Source organism: Cyprinus carpio, chromosome A22 (assembly GCF_018340385.1).
Source record: "Cyprinus carpio isolate SPL01 chromosome A22, ASM1834038v1, whole genome shotgun sequence".
In the NCBI taxonomy this organism is placed as follows: Eukaryota; Metazoa; Chordata; class Actinopteri; order Cypriniformes; family Cyprinidae; genus Cyprinus; species Cyprinus carpio.
The window spans coordinates 5978491-5995907 of NC_056593.1; the positions used below are offsets into that span (position 1 = coordinate 5978491).

General features: G+C 35.8%; 1 protein-coding gene across 1 annotated transcript; it reads right to left on the reverse strand.

Annotated features, from left to right (window-relative positions):
- Positions 1–30: 30 nt before the first annotated feature.
- On the reverse strand, positions 31–12345 carry LOC109079482 (dipeptidyl peptidase 4-like). Its single transcript, XM_042712416.1, has 27 exons — positions 12194–12345; positions 11942–12026; positions 11416–11508; positions 11003–11097; positions 10440–10514; positions 10303–10355; positions 10086–10155; positions 8791–8911; positions 8494–8648; positions 7985–8079; positions 7772–7904; positions 7620–7658; positions 7421–7519; positions 7028–7098; positions 6896–6949; positions 6688–6815; positions 6547–6594; positions 6119–6217; positions 5956–6025; positions 5671–5865; positions 4283–4332; positions 3542–3546; positions 2438–2537; positions 1857–1915; positions 1638–1710; positions 1085–1158; positions 31–578 (listed from the first exon to the last, which is right to left on the reverse strand). The coding sequence occupies exons 1-27, from the start codon at positions 12194–12196 to the stop codon at positions 486–488; spliced, it is 2235 nt and encodes a 744-aa protein (XP_042568350.1). The 5' UTR covers positions 12197–12345; the 3' UTR covers positions 31–485.
- Positions 12346–17417: the final 5072 nt, after the last annotated feature.

Sequence of the window (17417 nt, forward strand, 5' to 3'; positions counted from 1 at the left end):
TATATATATATATTTAATTATTTTCTTTTTTTTATTTATATTTATACTTACAGCTGGCAATGAACTTGATTTGGAAAAAACACAATACTGCTCTCCTTAGCTTAAAAGTAATTAATAATAAATAATAATAATTAAAAGAGTATTTAATTCAAAAACCTTTTTTATTTTATTTGGAAATAAAAGATTACTCTCATTTTTCTTTAGCTAGCTCATCAAGCTTTGTGTTTTTCCAGTAAGTATTTCTGTTTTTTCGGTGTACTAAATACTCATGACTGTACATTTGAAACTGATAAGCGTGACTAAAACGAGTCCGTTATTGCATCAATGTACAGTAGCTAAAGCGTTTCTTGTGGATTCAGTGGCAGCTGATGGGGAATCGCACACGCCTGACGCATTTGAGTGCGTGAAGTGGTCTGGAAGTAATGTGGATTCAGTGCTGTGGGTCCTGGGTGAACATATTTGGTCCAGTGGAAAGTTTCACAAGTTCAAGCAAAGCAGTTTTTCAGAAAGTGACTCATATGAGTGTAGACGTGCTGATTGGACGATCCACCGAGACCGTGGTCTTCATCAGTGTACCACTGACAGAGAGACAGAACAGATCACCAGTGAAAAACACACCAAATATTCACCATATATCTATTTTAATACTGTTTGAAGCTGCTTTATGGATTGTTGACATGAACAATTCACATGTCTTCCAGTGTGACATGCAAAAAACTCTGAGGATGCTAATAATGTTTATTAATTGTTTTACAAATGTTTTTGATTTTAATATAAAAGTTTATTAATTGTTTTACAAATGTTTTTGATTTTAATATAAAAGAGCAAACAAATTTGAAAAATAAATATAAAAAAAATTAAGAAACATTATTATATGTATGTAATACTTTCAGTAATTTATATATAATATTTTTAATTATGATAGAAATGTAGGCATAATGTTTTTATTACTTAATATATGTGAATTTTATATTTGATCAATTAATATGTAATAATATAAATTATTATTATATTTGTATTACTATACTCATTAATTTATTAAAATAACTTTGCATGAATAGAATGCAGTTCTGCTGTTGCTTACCATTGCATCAAAGTCCACTTGTTCATCCACGAGTGCTTTAGAGATCTGAGCAGCTTGCTGGAAGTGAACATTATCTAACAGCAACAATAACAAACAGAACAATAAAATAAAAATTGGATGAGCTTTCACTTTAACGTCACGTCATTGGTGATATTTTAAAGATATTTACATGTTTATGTAATTTAAATAAAATAATAAAAATATTTTGTATTGATCTAAAACTCAAAATGTCAAGGAAACGTTTTTAGGAAATATTTTGAATAATTCTTAGCTTAAATGACTTAAAAGAAAAAACAATATTTTTTATGATATTTAAAGGAACAGAAAATATAAAAATATATATATAAGAGCTGAATATAAAAATGTCAGTGAATCAGATTTATGCATTTTACATAATTTAATAAAAATGAACAATAATAAAACAGTTTTTTTTTTACTCTTTTTTAAGATATTTTTAAATTTTCTTGTTAATTTAGTTTCATTTCCATTTATTCAAGTTTTATTTAAGTTTGTTCAGCTGCAGAGACAGCACAAGAGACGGGTCATATCTCACCGTCAGCAGTGCCGTGCACCAGGAGGTACTGGACTGATTTAAAGTTCTTGGCTCGTTCCATCACTGTGGAATTCTGCAAGAATAATAACATTCCATAAACCCTGTGTGACGCAGTGCTTGCATAAGTTATTTTAGAACTGACTCATGATTCTCTGTGACGTCATCATGGGGAAACCAATGCGTTATCAAACAATTTTAGAACTTCCGAGCACAACTTACATCATAAAAGGCCTGGTTCTCCGCTGGCGTCACCATGTACCTCTCAGTGTAAATAGAGTCTGGGGGAAATTACAGTACAACGCTCTTATCACATGACAGAAATGAATTTCAGTGATGGGAAAATGAAATGTAGAACCATACTCAGTGCTGGGTACATGATCCGATTCCTGGATTACATGATCAGATTCCAAAAATTAAGTACTTGTAATTAGATTACATTACTTTTGAAAATGCTTATTATCAGATTACAGTTACTTTTTTATGGATTACATGATAACATATTCACACAATGGAAGTAAATTATTCAAAATGTATTGTTTTCATGATATTGATAACAGAATGAAATATATATTCTTTCTTTGTTTTATTAGTTGTGTTTTATTCAGTATAGTACACAATAATCACAAACGTAATCTAAAAGTAATCCAAAAGTAATCTAAAAGTAGTCAGACTACATTACCTAATATGTGCAATCCAGATTATGTTACTAACTACAATTTTCTTCATGTCATTTGTAATCAGCAAAAGACCACAATTTGCATGTAATCTACCCAGCATTGACCATAATGCATAAAACATACCATAATACTCCCATTTAGACACTGGAGCAACAGCCATTCCGCATTTAAAAACTCCACTTCCAGCTCCCAGAACCATCGAAGTGACGTAGCCGCCGTAAGACTGCAGCACAAACACATGGTTACTTATACAGTGGCCCAAAAAGATGTATTTGGACTTAAAATGCATGAAAATCAAAACAAGTGTCATTATTTTAAAGACACATAAAACAAGAATCATCCCTCAAAATTTGTTAGATTCAGAACAAAGATTTCTGGTATCCCTTACAGACCGGTATCCCTTCTTCCATTCATTGCAAAAACACTCGAACGAGCTGTGTTCAACCAGCTCTCTATGTTTCTTGTACAGAACAACAACCTCCTGGACAGCAATCAATCTGGCTTCAAAAGTGGCCACTCAACTGAGACTGCCCTGCTCTCGTTTTACTGAAGCCCTGCGACTGGCAAGAGCAGCTTCAAAAATCCTCAGTACTCATTTTGCTGGACCTGTCTGCTGCTTTTGACACTGTTAATCACCAGATTCTCCTATCCACCCTCAGAAAGATGGGCATCTCTGCAACCGCCACTCCAGTGGCTTAAACTCCTACCTGTCTGATAGATCCTTCAGGGTGTCTTGGAGGGGTGAAGTTTCTATGTCACATCTTCTTGCTACTGAGGTTCCTCAAGGCTCAGTACTTGGACCGCTTCTCTTCTCCATCTACATGACATCATTAGGATCTGTCATTCAGAAGCATGGCTTTTCCTATCACTGCTACACTGATGACACTCAACTCTACTTCTCATTCCAACCAGATGACCCGACGGTAGTTGCTCGCATTTCAGCCTGTCTGAGTGACATTTCTAGCTGGATGAATGACCATCACCTTCAGCTCAACCTTACTAAGACTGAGACTGCTGGTGGTTCCAGCTAACCCATCGTTTCATCACAACTTCTCTATACAGCTGGGTTCGTCACCATAAACTCCTTCCAGGACAGCCCAGAAACCTAGGAGTTGTGATGGATCATCAGTTAAGCTTCACAGACCATATTGCTACAACGACCCGGTCCTGCAGATTTGCCTTATTCAACATTAGGAAGATTAGACCCTTCCTGTCAGCGCAATCCACCCAACTTCTTGTCCAAGCTTTTGTTCTCTCCAGACTGGGGGGACTATTGCAATGCTCTCCTGGCGGGCCTTCCTGCATGTACTATCAAGCCTCTACAACTGATCCAGAAATGCAGCAGCGAGGGTTGTCTTCAATGAGCCGAAAACAGCCCATGTTGTTTGTATATTTGTTTGTTTAAATTTGCTACCAGTAGCCTCTCGCATTAAATTCAAGGTACTGATGCTTGCCTACAAAACGACCACTGGCACGGCGCCAACTTACCTAAACTCACTAGTTCAATCTTATGCACCCTCCAGAAGTTTGCGCTCTGCAAGTGAACGACGCCTTGTGTTGCCATCCCAAAGAGGTTCAAAATCACTTCACGGACTTTTTCCTGGACTGCTCCCAGCTGGTGGAATGACCTCCCGATCTCAATTCGAACAGCTGAGTCTTTACTCATTTTCAAAAAACATCTAAAGACTCATCTTTTTCGCCTGCACTTAACCAACTAATACTAGTACTTACCTTTTTTTTTCTTTTCTATCATATTCACAAAAAAAAAAAAAAAAAAAAAAAAAAATAAACCCTGGCTACGTGTTCATTACTAGACTAACTGAGACTTGTCATAGCACTTGTATACCGTGGGTGTTCTCGTTGATCTGATTGTTTCTACTGTTCTCATTTGTAAGTCGCTTTGGATAAAAGCGTCTGCTAAATGATTAAATGTAAATGTAAATGTAAATGTAATTTAGTTTATCTGGTCCCAGATGGCAATCCTGTTTTTATCTATGTAACCCATGTCAATAAAGTGTCTAAAAAAGAAGAAAAATACATATAATTGTAATTTCTAATAAAATAAATTCAAATGTCAATTACATGCAATGTAATATATGTTAAAAACAAATTATTAAAATATGAGTGAAATATTGCTAGTATACTTCACTACAATAGAGATGTTGCAAGGGGGTTTCTAGGGTCTTCAAGGTGGTTGCTAGAGCATTGCTAAGTTGCTAGGTGATTGTTAGAGTGTCACTTGATGGTTTCAAGGGTGTTCTGGGTGGTTGGTAGGGTGTCACTTGATGGTTTCAAGGGTGTTCTGGGTGGTTGGTAGGGCATTGTTAAGTTGCTAGAAAGTCACTAGGTGGTTTCCAGGGTGTTCTGGGGTGTTGATAAGTTGCTAGATTGTAGCTAAAAGTGGTTCCTGAAGTATTCTAGGTGGTTGCTAGAGTATTGCTAAGTGTCGCTTGGGTGATTTGGGTGATATTAGGGGCGTTGCTAGATGGTTTCCATGGTATTGCTAGGGTTATTTGGGTGGCCGCTACAGCATTGCTACAGTCTGTAGCTACCAGGTTGTACTTGATGGTTGCTAGGTCCTTACTAGGTTGATCTTGGGTTGATTTGGGTGGTAAGTTGTTTTGGGTGTTTTCTGGTTTGTTTTGTAGTTTTTTGTGATGTTTTACGGTGTTTACTAGGTGGTTGCCAGGTAGTTTCCAGGTTGTTTTGGGTTGGTTGCTAAGGCATTGTTGAGTGGTTTCTAGGGTGATTTTAGTGGTTGTTTGTGGTTTTCTATTTGGTTTTTGGTATTCTTTTTATTGTTGTTACATGTTGTGGATTCTAGGGTGTTCTGAGTGGTTGCTAGGGCATTGCTAGAGTGAAGTGGATGGTCAACAGGGCGTTGCTAGGGTGATTTGGGTGGTCAAAAGGGCGTTGCTAGGTGGAATCCAGGCTGTTCTGGGTGGTTACAGGTATGTTGAGAAGTGGTTTCTTAGTGGTTGCCAGTTAGTTTCCAGGATGATTTGAGTGGTTGTTAAGGCATTGTTATGTTAGTTGCCAGGGTATTCTGAGTGGTTGCTAGGGCATTGCTAAATATTTTTTTAAGATATTGGTTGCTAGGGTGTTGCTAGGTAGTTTTCATTGTATTTTGTTTCTGGTTAAGGTAGTTTAGATTTTGGTTATTTATATTTTGTATTTGGTATATTTTTTTTTTTTTTTATTTTTATATAAGGAGGGATATTGTCAGTCTGATCACTTAGTAAAGTAACAGTTCACCTCCCCTCAACAAAACACATGGTTTGAGGAATTATTCATGTCTGCAGCACAAAAACTTCAATAAATATTCACTTGAGAGCAGTGTGGATGCATATTTGTACCTAGCGGCTGTTATCTGATCCTCAACTTCGTAAGTGCCGAGTCGTTTGTAGAGGGCATGCATAATTTTGTCTCCTTGGTAACCACTTCCTCTCCCATCAAAGCTGGCCACGATCACATTCTCTGTGCTGGCCAGGTATGTGGACCATCCCACCCTGAACCGGAAATCTGACTTCTGGCTGCAGGGGCCCGCATATCTACAGGATATGAAAGAATCAAGGCTGCAGTTTCCATCAAAACCAGATCAGAGTTCAACATCAGATCACAAAAAAATTTAGCTAGCTTACACGTCAATGAGCAGAGGATATTTTTTGGATTTGTCGAATTTGGGAGGCAGCATCATCTGGTACCAGAGGTCTGAAGGAAAAAAAAAAGTTTTAGGATTTAAAACAAACATATTTTCTAGGTTATTTGATTTGATTTTTCGCTCTCCTGCAGAGTCAGCCTTACCGAACTCTCCGATCTTCAGCGTGCTGTGCGTAACTGACGGCATTGCGATATTCTGCAGAGTATTTTCCAAATCTTTGTTGTCTTCAAGAACTCTCACTTCTAAAAACGTTTTGAGAAATTTTAAGTTTTCACATACATGTATTCCAATATACAGTATATTGTATATTTTTACTGTATAATATATACATATGGCTTTAATTTGAAATTATATTCACATAAGCACTTTCTATGTGTACAGTATATTATTATATTTCGAAATAATATATGAAAATGTAAATAAAAAAATGAATGAATGATGAATAATGGGAAGTGGTAGGAATGTGATCGAAAAATGTTCAGTAAATGGGACTTGAATTGGATGCTAACTGCTACTCTGTGCACTAACTGCTAATGCCGGTGATTTTAAAGACTTTAATGTTTAGTCATACCTGTTCCATCTCGGCTGTTTCTCAGTGTATACAGAGGCAATCCAGGACCTAGAAACAAACAAATAAAAGGAGATGGGAACAATTAAGTACTCTGTATATATAGAAGTGATGTAAATAATGAATATACTGTACATGACATACCAGAACAGCTCATAAGGTAGTAGGTTCCTTCAGTGCTAAACAGGGCAGAATTATATTTGCACCGGTCTGCATTGAGGGTACAGGTCAGACACTCGCGCTCAGAATGGGAAGCGTCGTTTATGGTGATTCTGCCGCATAAAGCAAATACATAATTTATTTAATTTTCAACTAAGAAAAAATCTGGTTGATTTCAGCTTGTAACACTCACTTGTAAACATTCCTTTGGCCTGGACTTTCATTGTGCTCGTTACTCACGTAGTATCTGTGGCAAACAGAGAAAAAACGTTGAGGAAAGAATCTCTAACACTCATTGGCTGAAGTTTCTAGTAAATTAACTTACACAGCATCGTTCGTGACCTTAAGGATGCTAGTGACCTCCCACTTTCCTTTTGTCAGGAACTTAGTTTCTGTCTAGGAAACAATATCGAACAATGTGAAAAAAAAAAATGCAAATTTATAGAATACATACAACGCTGTGATTCTGCTTGAATTTGAAATTTAAAATAGCTGAATGCAAAAATAAATAAATGGTTCAATTTGCCCGAAAACATTAATAAATATACAAAAATAAAAAAAGCTAAAATCTAAAAATTTTAATTAAATTTCAAATATTATTAGTGTAAATATTCAATACATATTAAAGCAATAATAAAACCTTAAATATTAGTTTAAATATACATTTTATATATACAAAATTGGATTAAATTGTGTAATTTATAACTTGTAAACTCACTCCACTGAAATAAACAAGATGCTTAAAATGCTCTTCGTTACTCATGATGTAATAACAACTGCTGCCGTCCAGCCGAAAGACTGGTTCATCTGGAGAGAACTACGAAAACAAAGCAAACAAAGCAACAAACAGACATATTACCTTGACTCAACATTGCATTAAACATCAACTGGTAATTTTGTAATCAAATAATTCATACCCGGCCAACCCAACCCGTGCTGCTTGTTATAACCTGACTCTATAGAAAAAAACAAAAACAAAACACATATGAGAAAAAAGAATTGCGACTGGATAAAGATTTCGCTTCAGTCAATTCAGTGACTCTGCAACAGTCTAAGAAGTTAGAGGTACCAGTGAACTTTCAGTCCAAGCACTGCCGTTGAAGTCATACGTCTTCAAAACAACATAGTTTTGCGTTCTGTTCTGCCACTGCACTGCAATTCGCTCATCTGACGCCCATGTAACAGTGCTCAGGTAGTGCTCTCTGTGATAAAACACATAGCTTTAGGTCAAATTACAGTTTCATCTGGTTGAAGAACACATGCAAACTCCAAAACTCCTTACCCTGCACCAACAACGCTAGGAACCAGGACTTCATTGGTCCTGGATGTGTTTGTGTCGAAGACAAACAGTTTGACGGTTGGGTTTGGGGTTCCAGCCTTGGAAACAAGCAAATGGGAGTGTCAAAAAGTATATTTTGAAGGAATAGTTCACCCAAAAATGGAAATTTGTGTAAAATTTCTCACGCTCAGGCCATCTAAGATGTAGATGAGATTGTTTCTTCATCAGATTTGGAGAAATTTAACATTTCATCACTTGCTCACCAGTGGATCCTCTGCAGTGAATGGGTGCCGTCAGAATGAGAGTCCAAACAGCTGATAAAAACATCACAATAATCCACTCCAGTCCATCAGTCAACATCTTGTGAAGCAAAAAGCTGCATGTCTGTAAGAAACAAATCCTGATGATGATGCATTGTTGAGCAAGTGATGTAATGCTAAATTTCTCCAAAATTGTACATCTTGGATGGGCTGAAAGTACATTTTCAGCAAAAATTTTTTTTTTCCTTTTACCTTGGGGTACGGTACTAAGACCGTTTCTGGATATTGGCCTTCTCCGTACCATGTGTATTCAATGTTGTGGACTCCTGAGTCATTAAATCTGGCATACGCCACAAACCTCCCATTTGGTGACCACCAGAGAGCAAAGTTGGTGGAGAACATCTCCTCTGCAGAGAAAACAGGTACACAAGATCACTTGCTTTTTTTGGATCATTTTCGGTGAGCTATTCCAATAAGTCTTCAAAAGGTAAAAGACCTCTGTTATGAATGGGTAACATCCATCAGCTTCATTAAATATGTATCTCTTACCCTCGTAAACCCAGTCAGGAATGCCGTTGAGGATCAGGTTGTGGGCTCCATCAGCAGTGACCTGCTTGAATGCAGAGGTGGGAGTCTCCTTCACATAGATGTTGTTTTTCCAAACAAATGCCTGCATGGATTTGAGAACAATATCACATTTTTGTTGGGTTGGAATATGTGTGCAAAGGTTTTGGAGTTTTGGAAAACAAGCAGTTTTGTAGAAGCTAGCTTGTCCTGGCACTCCCTTGACTGCTACACACAATATTTTGTTTGTAAGGAACAAAGCCGTCATTAATACATTAACTTCAAACCATTTCTTCCAGTTAAAATATCCATAATATTGCTTTCTCCAAGTCATCTTGTCTGAATCAGGAGAGAAATAAGCACAGATCAAGTACCCTTTACAAGTTAAAATAGTCCAAACAGTTCTAAACAAATAAGTCAGTGGATTTTGATGTGAGAGGACAATAGAGGATGGACTTTTTCAATGGAGAAAGCAATATTATAGATTATGAACTCGTATTTTAACCAGCATTTTGTCCTGGTACAACACTACTTGCTGGAAAAATTAGCTTTAGAACATATAGCTAATAAAACTAGCAAACGCCATGTTTATAAATCACAGTATTTAATTAAGCAATTAATTATACTAATTTAACAAAAAGAAGCTGTGTGCGCAAACATCTCTGTCATGCTATAGTGCTACTTATTGGGAAAATTAGCTTGTTGTTGGTAAAGCTACACTATTTTTCAAAAATAGCTTAGCTATTGTCACGCTACTGAAAAAATTTAGTAAAGTTCATAGCATTTCTAGTATATTTTATGCTAAATAACCAGTGAAACTAGAAAACCCCATAACATATTGATAAATCCCGATATTTAATTACATTTTTCGCTACAAAAAGGAAGCTGTGTGCGCAAACATTTGTCACGCTACAGAGCTACCTGTTGGAGAAATTAGCTTATTAGCTAAAAAAGCTACATAGTTTTTCGAAAACAGCTACTGTCATGCTACTGAAACAATTTTGTCACGCTACAATGCTATTTCTTAGAAAAATGTTACTGGAAAAGCTGTACAATTTCAACTACTGTCAAAAAAGTTGTTAACACTGCTACTTTTAGTTAGCTATACTCAAAACTGTTTAAAAGCACATATTAACACATGTAGTGAACCAAGTTCCTCATAGACAGAAATAATAAATAATGACATGGCAAAAACTAGTTAAATGATGACAATGAGGTTTTATGACACATACATGACATTACGACTTCTGCATGAAGTTGTGAACTGATATGATACTCACCAGTTTGTGGCCGGTTGGCGACCATGCTAAGTATTGGATTTCATGCGGGATATCCATATTTATAAAATCCCTAAAATAAACAGCAAGTCAGTCATCTTAAATAAATACAAAGGGATCATTAATCACAGTTAGAGATCCATAGCATGCAGTTTGTTAGCATAAACAGCTAGCTAGCTTTATAGGGTGATTTTTTTAGTAAAAACACTAGTAAACAAACCCTTTTTCGAGATCGTAGATGGAATACGATGCAGTGTAGGAGTGTCTCCATAGCTGGTGAAGAAAGCTTTAACATTAAACATCTGGATACCAAGATGATAAATGATTAATTACCCATCAAAGCGTTTCATTGATTACCTTCGTGTAGTTGCTCTGGAAACAGACGTATTTTCGATCCGCTGACACCATGTAATCAAAAGCTGCCACACGGGACTGATAACATCACAGAAAGACAAGCGTTGTAAGTTCAAGGAATCAATACAACCGTGCATTTACATTTAAGCCATTTAACAGATGCTTTTATCAGACTTTCAAACAGATCTAAGAACAGAGAAACGCTGTTTGTTTTGCACACAGGGTTGATTCGAATAAACCATTTCAGAATTTCTGAAGATACATGAGTGGTGCTTTTTTGTGCAAAACTTGTGTGGTTTTTAGTACATTGCTATGTGGTTGCTAGCATATTCTAGATAGTTGCTAGGTGGTTGCTTACTTAGCCAACTATAAAAAGACCCAACTGCACATCTTTACATGTAAGTTCATGGGATTTTTCACTTGTTTAATCGCCCATCTGACAAAAATCATATAAATCACTTAGACAATGTGCCATGGTTCACACACGTCCAGTATTTCACATTCAAACCACATTTCAAAACACCATTTCTTATTTGGAAAAGGAAAGATGTGGCAAACGCTCTTACAAATAACTGTTGGTTCACAAATTCACTTCCATTTCCTGTGGTTGCACTGATCAGATGCAACGAACCGTCACCTGTCTTGTGTAGATATTCATCATCTGCATGGAAATAGTGCAGAAGTAGCGCAGCAAATGATTTAATTGCAAAACATGTCAATATCCATTTACAGAAGTTTACTTACAAACAGTATCATGTTTTTTGGACATGGTATGTAAATACCACAGAACATGAATATGCACTTAAAAAAAACAAAAATACACCATGTGGTAGAACCATATAAAAAGCATGCTACATGGCATATTTCAAAGTACCATAGTGTTGCTATTTGATACCATCAATGTACCATGGTACAGTCACAGTGTACTTTATATTTGGGTTTATATATTTATTTGTAGGGGTTATTTTTTTCATAGTACCTGAGACCCATCGCATGTTGTATGACTTGGTTCTTGCAGTTCCATTGAAGTAATCTTCTAGAGTAAAAGTCCTTTGGGATTCAGTTTTATCCTCTGATAGAGAAGCAGACAGACAGATAGATTATAGATAGATAGATATATAGATAAGATATGATTTATTAGCACACACTTTTTCAATGCGTTTTATGAAAAAATGTTCATTATATAAGCAAAATCATTGTCCTGTAACAAAGTTCAGATTGAGGGGACGATAATGACTCGGATAACAGCTGCTCGAGCGTTCCGTTCAGCATCTAAAACACAGATGTAAGCACTTCTGCAGCCAATCACCTGTGACAGCATACTAACTGTAGCATTACTTCGGTGAGACTTACACACCCATAAAACATCTATGACTATGTGACATTTATAAGTTTAACATGAATCCATAGAGCTATCAATCACTAATAGCTATTGATTTCATTAGGCATATTAATAAACGTATCCAAACACATGCGCATGGATTTATCCATATACAATCACCTACCGTTGAGAAAAATGGCTGTTGGAACAGCTATTAACACAACGATCACTACAATCCCAAATGCTGCCAGAATCCATTTTCCAATTCCCTAAAAAATGTAAAGAATAACAATCACTTTTAAATCAATCACATACGCAAAGAACGGAGCACCTTGTGATACTCTTCAAATGCGCTTTTACGCACAACTTTCTAAAGTTAAAAACGTACTTTTACAAACGGTGCAAACAATATTTGAACTATTTAGCACTTACTGACCATCTTAGAGTGAAATGCGAGAGTCTTGGTTCAGAATTCCGTTATTTTCCAGCGCAATTCGGTTTCTCTGTTGCGCGCTGACGCTCCCGAGAGACGAACAGAGCAGGAGTGTTAAATATTACCTCAACTTTGCTTGTTAAGGGAAACAATAAAACGGTGACAGATTAAAGTTCGCATTCCTTTAAAACCCGCTATCTTAGTCAGCGATACAGTATTTTTTTTTTCTGTAACGCATGCCAAAACTAATGAAACGTGGCGTTTTCTGCACAAAAGAAAAAGTTTCCACGAGATTGTCACGATTGGCATGTTATGAGGGAAGTCAAGTGTCCTCAAATATTCATGCAAAATAAATCATTTTACATTTGGATTATTAAACGCACTATATGTGCCTTATTACATGAGCCGCGAGGATGGCTCGTGAGAAGCGTGTATGCATCACATATACAGTGAAATCCTATTTGCGAACCGTTCTTTTGAACTGATTCGATTTGGTAATAATGACTCGGTCGAAATGATTTACAAAGCGCAAAAAAATACATTTTTTAATTGTAAATTTGCTGGGAATCATTAATGTTTTTAATGACTGGCAGTCGTTTCATATTTGAAATACTAGTCTTTGTTCTACAAACAGTGGCGGCTCTAGGGCGGGGCTTGACAGGGCTATAGCCCCATCACAAACTTGCTTAGCCCCGGCACAGCCCCCACAAGGATTTCCTAATGATGTTCCTGTTTTTTGGTTTCATTTTCATTAACATTGAAAATTAAACATTAAAAACCTAAAAAAAAAAAAGGTGCCTAATATGTGGCCTATAAACAATAGATAGGCTATTATGGGGGAGGGGTCAAGCAACACAGGCAAGCAATGAGCAAACTGTGCGCATGAGTTATGCGGTAAACTTCAGTCAATTCACTAGAAAGTGAAAGTAAAAAAAACTGATGGAGCTTTCTAATGCTGCATTAAAGGGATACTCCACCCCAAAATGAACATTTTCTCATTAATCACTTACCCCCATTTCGTTCCAAACCCATAAAAGCTTCGTTTGTCTTCGGAACACAATTTAAGATATTTTGGATGAAAACCATAGACTGCCAAGTAAATAACAGTGTCAAGGTCCAGAAAAGTATGAAAGACATCCTCAGAATAGTCCATCTGCCATCCGTGGTTCAACTGTAACATTATGAAGCGACGACTATACTTTTTTAAGCAAAGAAAACAAAAATAACGACTTTATTCAACAATTCCTTTGTCAACGGTCTCCTCTGTGTCTCTCCATATCACCGTATGCTCTTTTGTATCATCCGTGCCACAAGGATGCGCTGTTTTCTTTCAAATCAAAGCTAAATACACGTAGAAACAGTGCATCCTTGTGGCACGGCTGATATAAATAAATGAATAAAACTTTTTAAAAGCATTTTCAGTGAGGAGTAAGCTAATAGCCTAAACGTTAATTATCCTCACAGCGCGTCATGCCCCGCACAGTGCGTATATGCACCACAATAATTTCATGTCATTTAATAATAAAAGTAACCTAATAATAACATTCCTAATAATAAGAATGTTACAGGCCTACATTGATTGGAAATGGTAATCATCTTAATATTGCCTATTTTTAATGCTTTTGACAATATCGTCGACATATGATATGACGCAACTTAGCACAGGGAGGTTTTATTTTGGAAATATGTTAGGAATATGATTTTTTTTTTTTTTTTGTCTTTTTCGAAGTTGCTGTATATAAAAAACAGAAGGTGGCTGAATTTGCATGCTATTTAGATAGCTAAAGCTTATAAACGTTCTTTACTTTCACTCAATTTAATTTGTTTTTAGCACCCCCTCTGAACTGTTAAGCCCCTCCATAGCACCCCCAACAAAAAATAAATAAAAATCCTGGAGCTGCCACTGTCTACAAAAGTGATAAACAGCCATTTTACAATAAAAACGAAACGTGGACACTTTTCAGAGCTGATCGACTGGATTGTGAATCTTCTGATTCGATTCATTGAAACATCGAATGAACGGTTTTGAATCGGACTTCCCAACATTTTTACCTACTTATGACAGAAAACGGTTTAAAATGAGTCAATTAATTTATGAATCAAAGCTTTAAAACTTAACCTACATTTTACATTGTGTTATATATAAAAACAAAAGTGTTTTATATAAATGTATTAAATTTTTAAATTTTTACCTACATTTTATATTGTGTTATATATAAAAACAAAAGTGTTTTAGTAGTGGAAATATATAAGTCAAATACTATATATAAAAACAAAAGTGTTTTAGTGTTTTCACAGTATTTTATGAAATGTGTGTTATATTCTCCATATGAATCGTATGTAAGCTTATGGAATGCCAGCATTCCCTCGCACATACTGTAATGGCCTGTCTTCTCACAGCTTTACAGCAGGCCGCATATTGCCTCTCAGACCATAAAATTTATGATGGTCATTGATAAAGCAAATAATAAATAATGTGAGGTGACATAGGCGCACTTCCTCGAGTTGTTTTAAAGGAGATGAAGCATGTGTTTGACCTTAGCAGAAAACCAGTTCCCTGATTTAAGTTTGAAAGGATTCAACAACACAAATACTACATCAAAAAATAAAAATAAACATTTGAACATAATTTAATGAATTAAGTCTTAAAAAGCTATTCTAAACCTCATGTAGGCTATTTTGAAAATTAGATATTGCATGCGCTTCTACTCTGTATAAACAATTTGATTAAGTCAGAGTGGATTTCCTCCCACATTAGACATTTATTCCCAAATGTTATGATTCAGGAAGAGGGTGAACACCTCTTTTTGGCATAAAGCGTTATGCATTGCATTGATTTTCCTTTCTTCAGTCGTTTCTATGTTCTTTGAAAGTGTGTGAGAGAGTGTAATTATTTATTTGGTGTCTAAGCATCTGCTTCCTTTGGGTGTGGTGTTCAATGCTATTTTATAACCGTGGATTGCAGTCGTGCACTGTGTAGTTGTGGTTTCTCAGGAGTCAATGATTGTTTACGGTGTTGCCCCTGCATTTAAAGCCACAGAGGAAAGAACAACTGTTGGGTTATTAGCTGGAGGGAACTGCAGGGAAATTCAATGTCAATATTTTCCAGGCAGTTTTTAGTATCGATAGAGCTCCTTGGAAATATAAAACTGTATATTAACTTTATGTCATTTTATTAATTCAGAGAGACTTAAAGTGCACTCAAGGCAAAAACTGTCACAGCAAAACTAATTAAAGATGATTTATAGGCTGATATTTAAACGTTTAATGCATAACAACATTGTGCCAATGACACAAATAGTTGATCTGAACCAATTCTTTAGATGACTCTACTTAAATGATTCACATCGACTGAATTTTTGTTTTTCTTAATCAAGTCGTAAAAAAACCCAACACTATCTCATGGCAATTCGTAACTATTTTACGTTTTGGGAAACTTGTGGCTAATTCGTATAAATTCATACAATCTTATTCATACGTTTTTGTGCAATCTGCTTACCCCCACTGATGGTTACATTTAGGGGTGGAGCTTGATTTTTTTCTTCTAAAAATCGTGTTTTCGTACAAATCACATCATGTTAATTTTATATATACGAAATTGACAACTTGTATAAAGTAGTGACGTTTTATCATGTCATTTCTGTTGAAAAACCTGCTGCATTTTATCATTTTATAAAAACTTTTAATATATATGCTTATTATATATTATAATATTTTATCAAGGGTTGAAATCAAACTGGCTGTAACTGACCATATTGCATTTTTTCTAACAAAATGAATCAAACTAATAAAACATAGAAGATTATATATGATAACTAAAGGGCTTTTTCCAATGTCAGAGGCTGTAAAATACGACAGATTAGATAATTCACGAAAGATTTTTATCATATAGGAGTGAAAGGTCACATCCACGCATTCAAGGCAGGAGTTTACTGTAATTATGGTGCTAATTTTGCGATAAGCAAGTCACAATTCCAGGATGACTTTCGTTTTGAACCAATCAGACCCAAGCCTACTGATGTCACTGAAGGGCTCCTGCAATAAAGGGGTTGAAAAGATGTGATGTCACAGAAAACAGCCGGAAACAGTAAAAGGCCATGTGCGCTGTTTTTAGCCTGTTTACAGCAGTCTTTGGAAGTAGATCTTAAAAATTTGTGACGCAATTCATGTGTGGCAGTGCTTTGAGCAAAAGTGAATTATGACATTTTACTAAATATTTCAAATTTGCGACTCCGAAAGGCTGAAGGAAACTTCAAAGAATGTTTTTCCATATTGGCGGATCTTCAGAAATCATTTAACAGCAGACAACAAGGGTTTAAAAGCCTGTTAAAAGCTCAACAAATATCATAGTGTCTTCTTTATTGACTGCGCTCAGGTGGAACTATCAGTCTCATCTGCCACAAAGCGGACTTCCACTGCAAATAAGTACACACACACTCACTTAAATTCGATATGGCCTAATGCAGCATGGGCCGCAGTGCATTAAAACATCCCTTTTTTGTGTTGCTTTTAACAGGTGATGTGCTTTAACGACATTCTAGTGGCATCAGGGATGAAGTCATGCCAGTTCATGCCGCTTTTGGTCCAGTAATGACTTGTTTATCAAGAAAAACAGATCATTATTCTGTGACACAATAATGAATCATAGCACTTACTAGTTTCCAAGTGTGCAGTAATACATCTGAAACATAAAAAGACACCTGCAATTCTTAAATTAAAAATTCTCAAATTATTAAATGATTTGAAATATCTCAGAGCCTAAACACTGCAAGAGTCTTTGCTGGAGTTTTTGATTGGTTAGACAGGATGTGGGTTATCAGTTATAAAACTGGAGACCTGTTTATCAAAGATAAGGGTTATTTTGATGATAAGTATCTGGGGTTTAATGCATCAAAAGCGTAGCTAACATAAATCCGGGTTTGGCCTTCTACATCCTAAAACATCAAAACAAATTACTGTGGAGAGTTCACTTGTTTACAAAGATTGCAGATTGCAGGAAAAAGTAAACTGCAGGGAACTGCTAGTGTGTGTGCTCAATAAAGACCCACATAAAAATACACAAAAAGAAAACATACATTGCCTGTTTTTTAAGCAACAGATGACATGTAATGAATTAATTTATGCAGAAAACCGCTATTATCATTATTATCATGATGTTTTCTACATACAATTGAAAAAAAAATATTTTATTTAAATATAATACTTGTGGTTGTTTCCTTATATTTAA

Coding starts and splice junctions, on each gene's coding strand:
- LOC109079482 (XM_042712416.1), bottom strand. Junction 11,509..11,941: donor AACAGCCATTTTTCTCAACG/GTAGGTGATTGT, acceptor CTTCTCTATCAG/AGGATAAAACTGAATCCCAA. Junction 10,515..11,002: donor TTGTGAACCAACAGTTATTT/GTAAGAGCGTTT, acceptor TGATGTTATCAG/TCCCGTGTGGCAGCTTTTGA.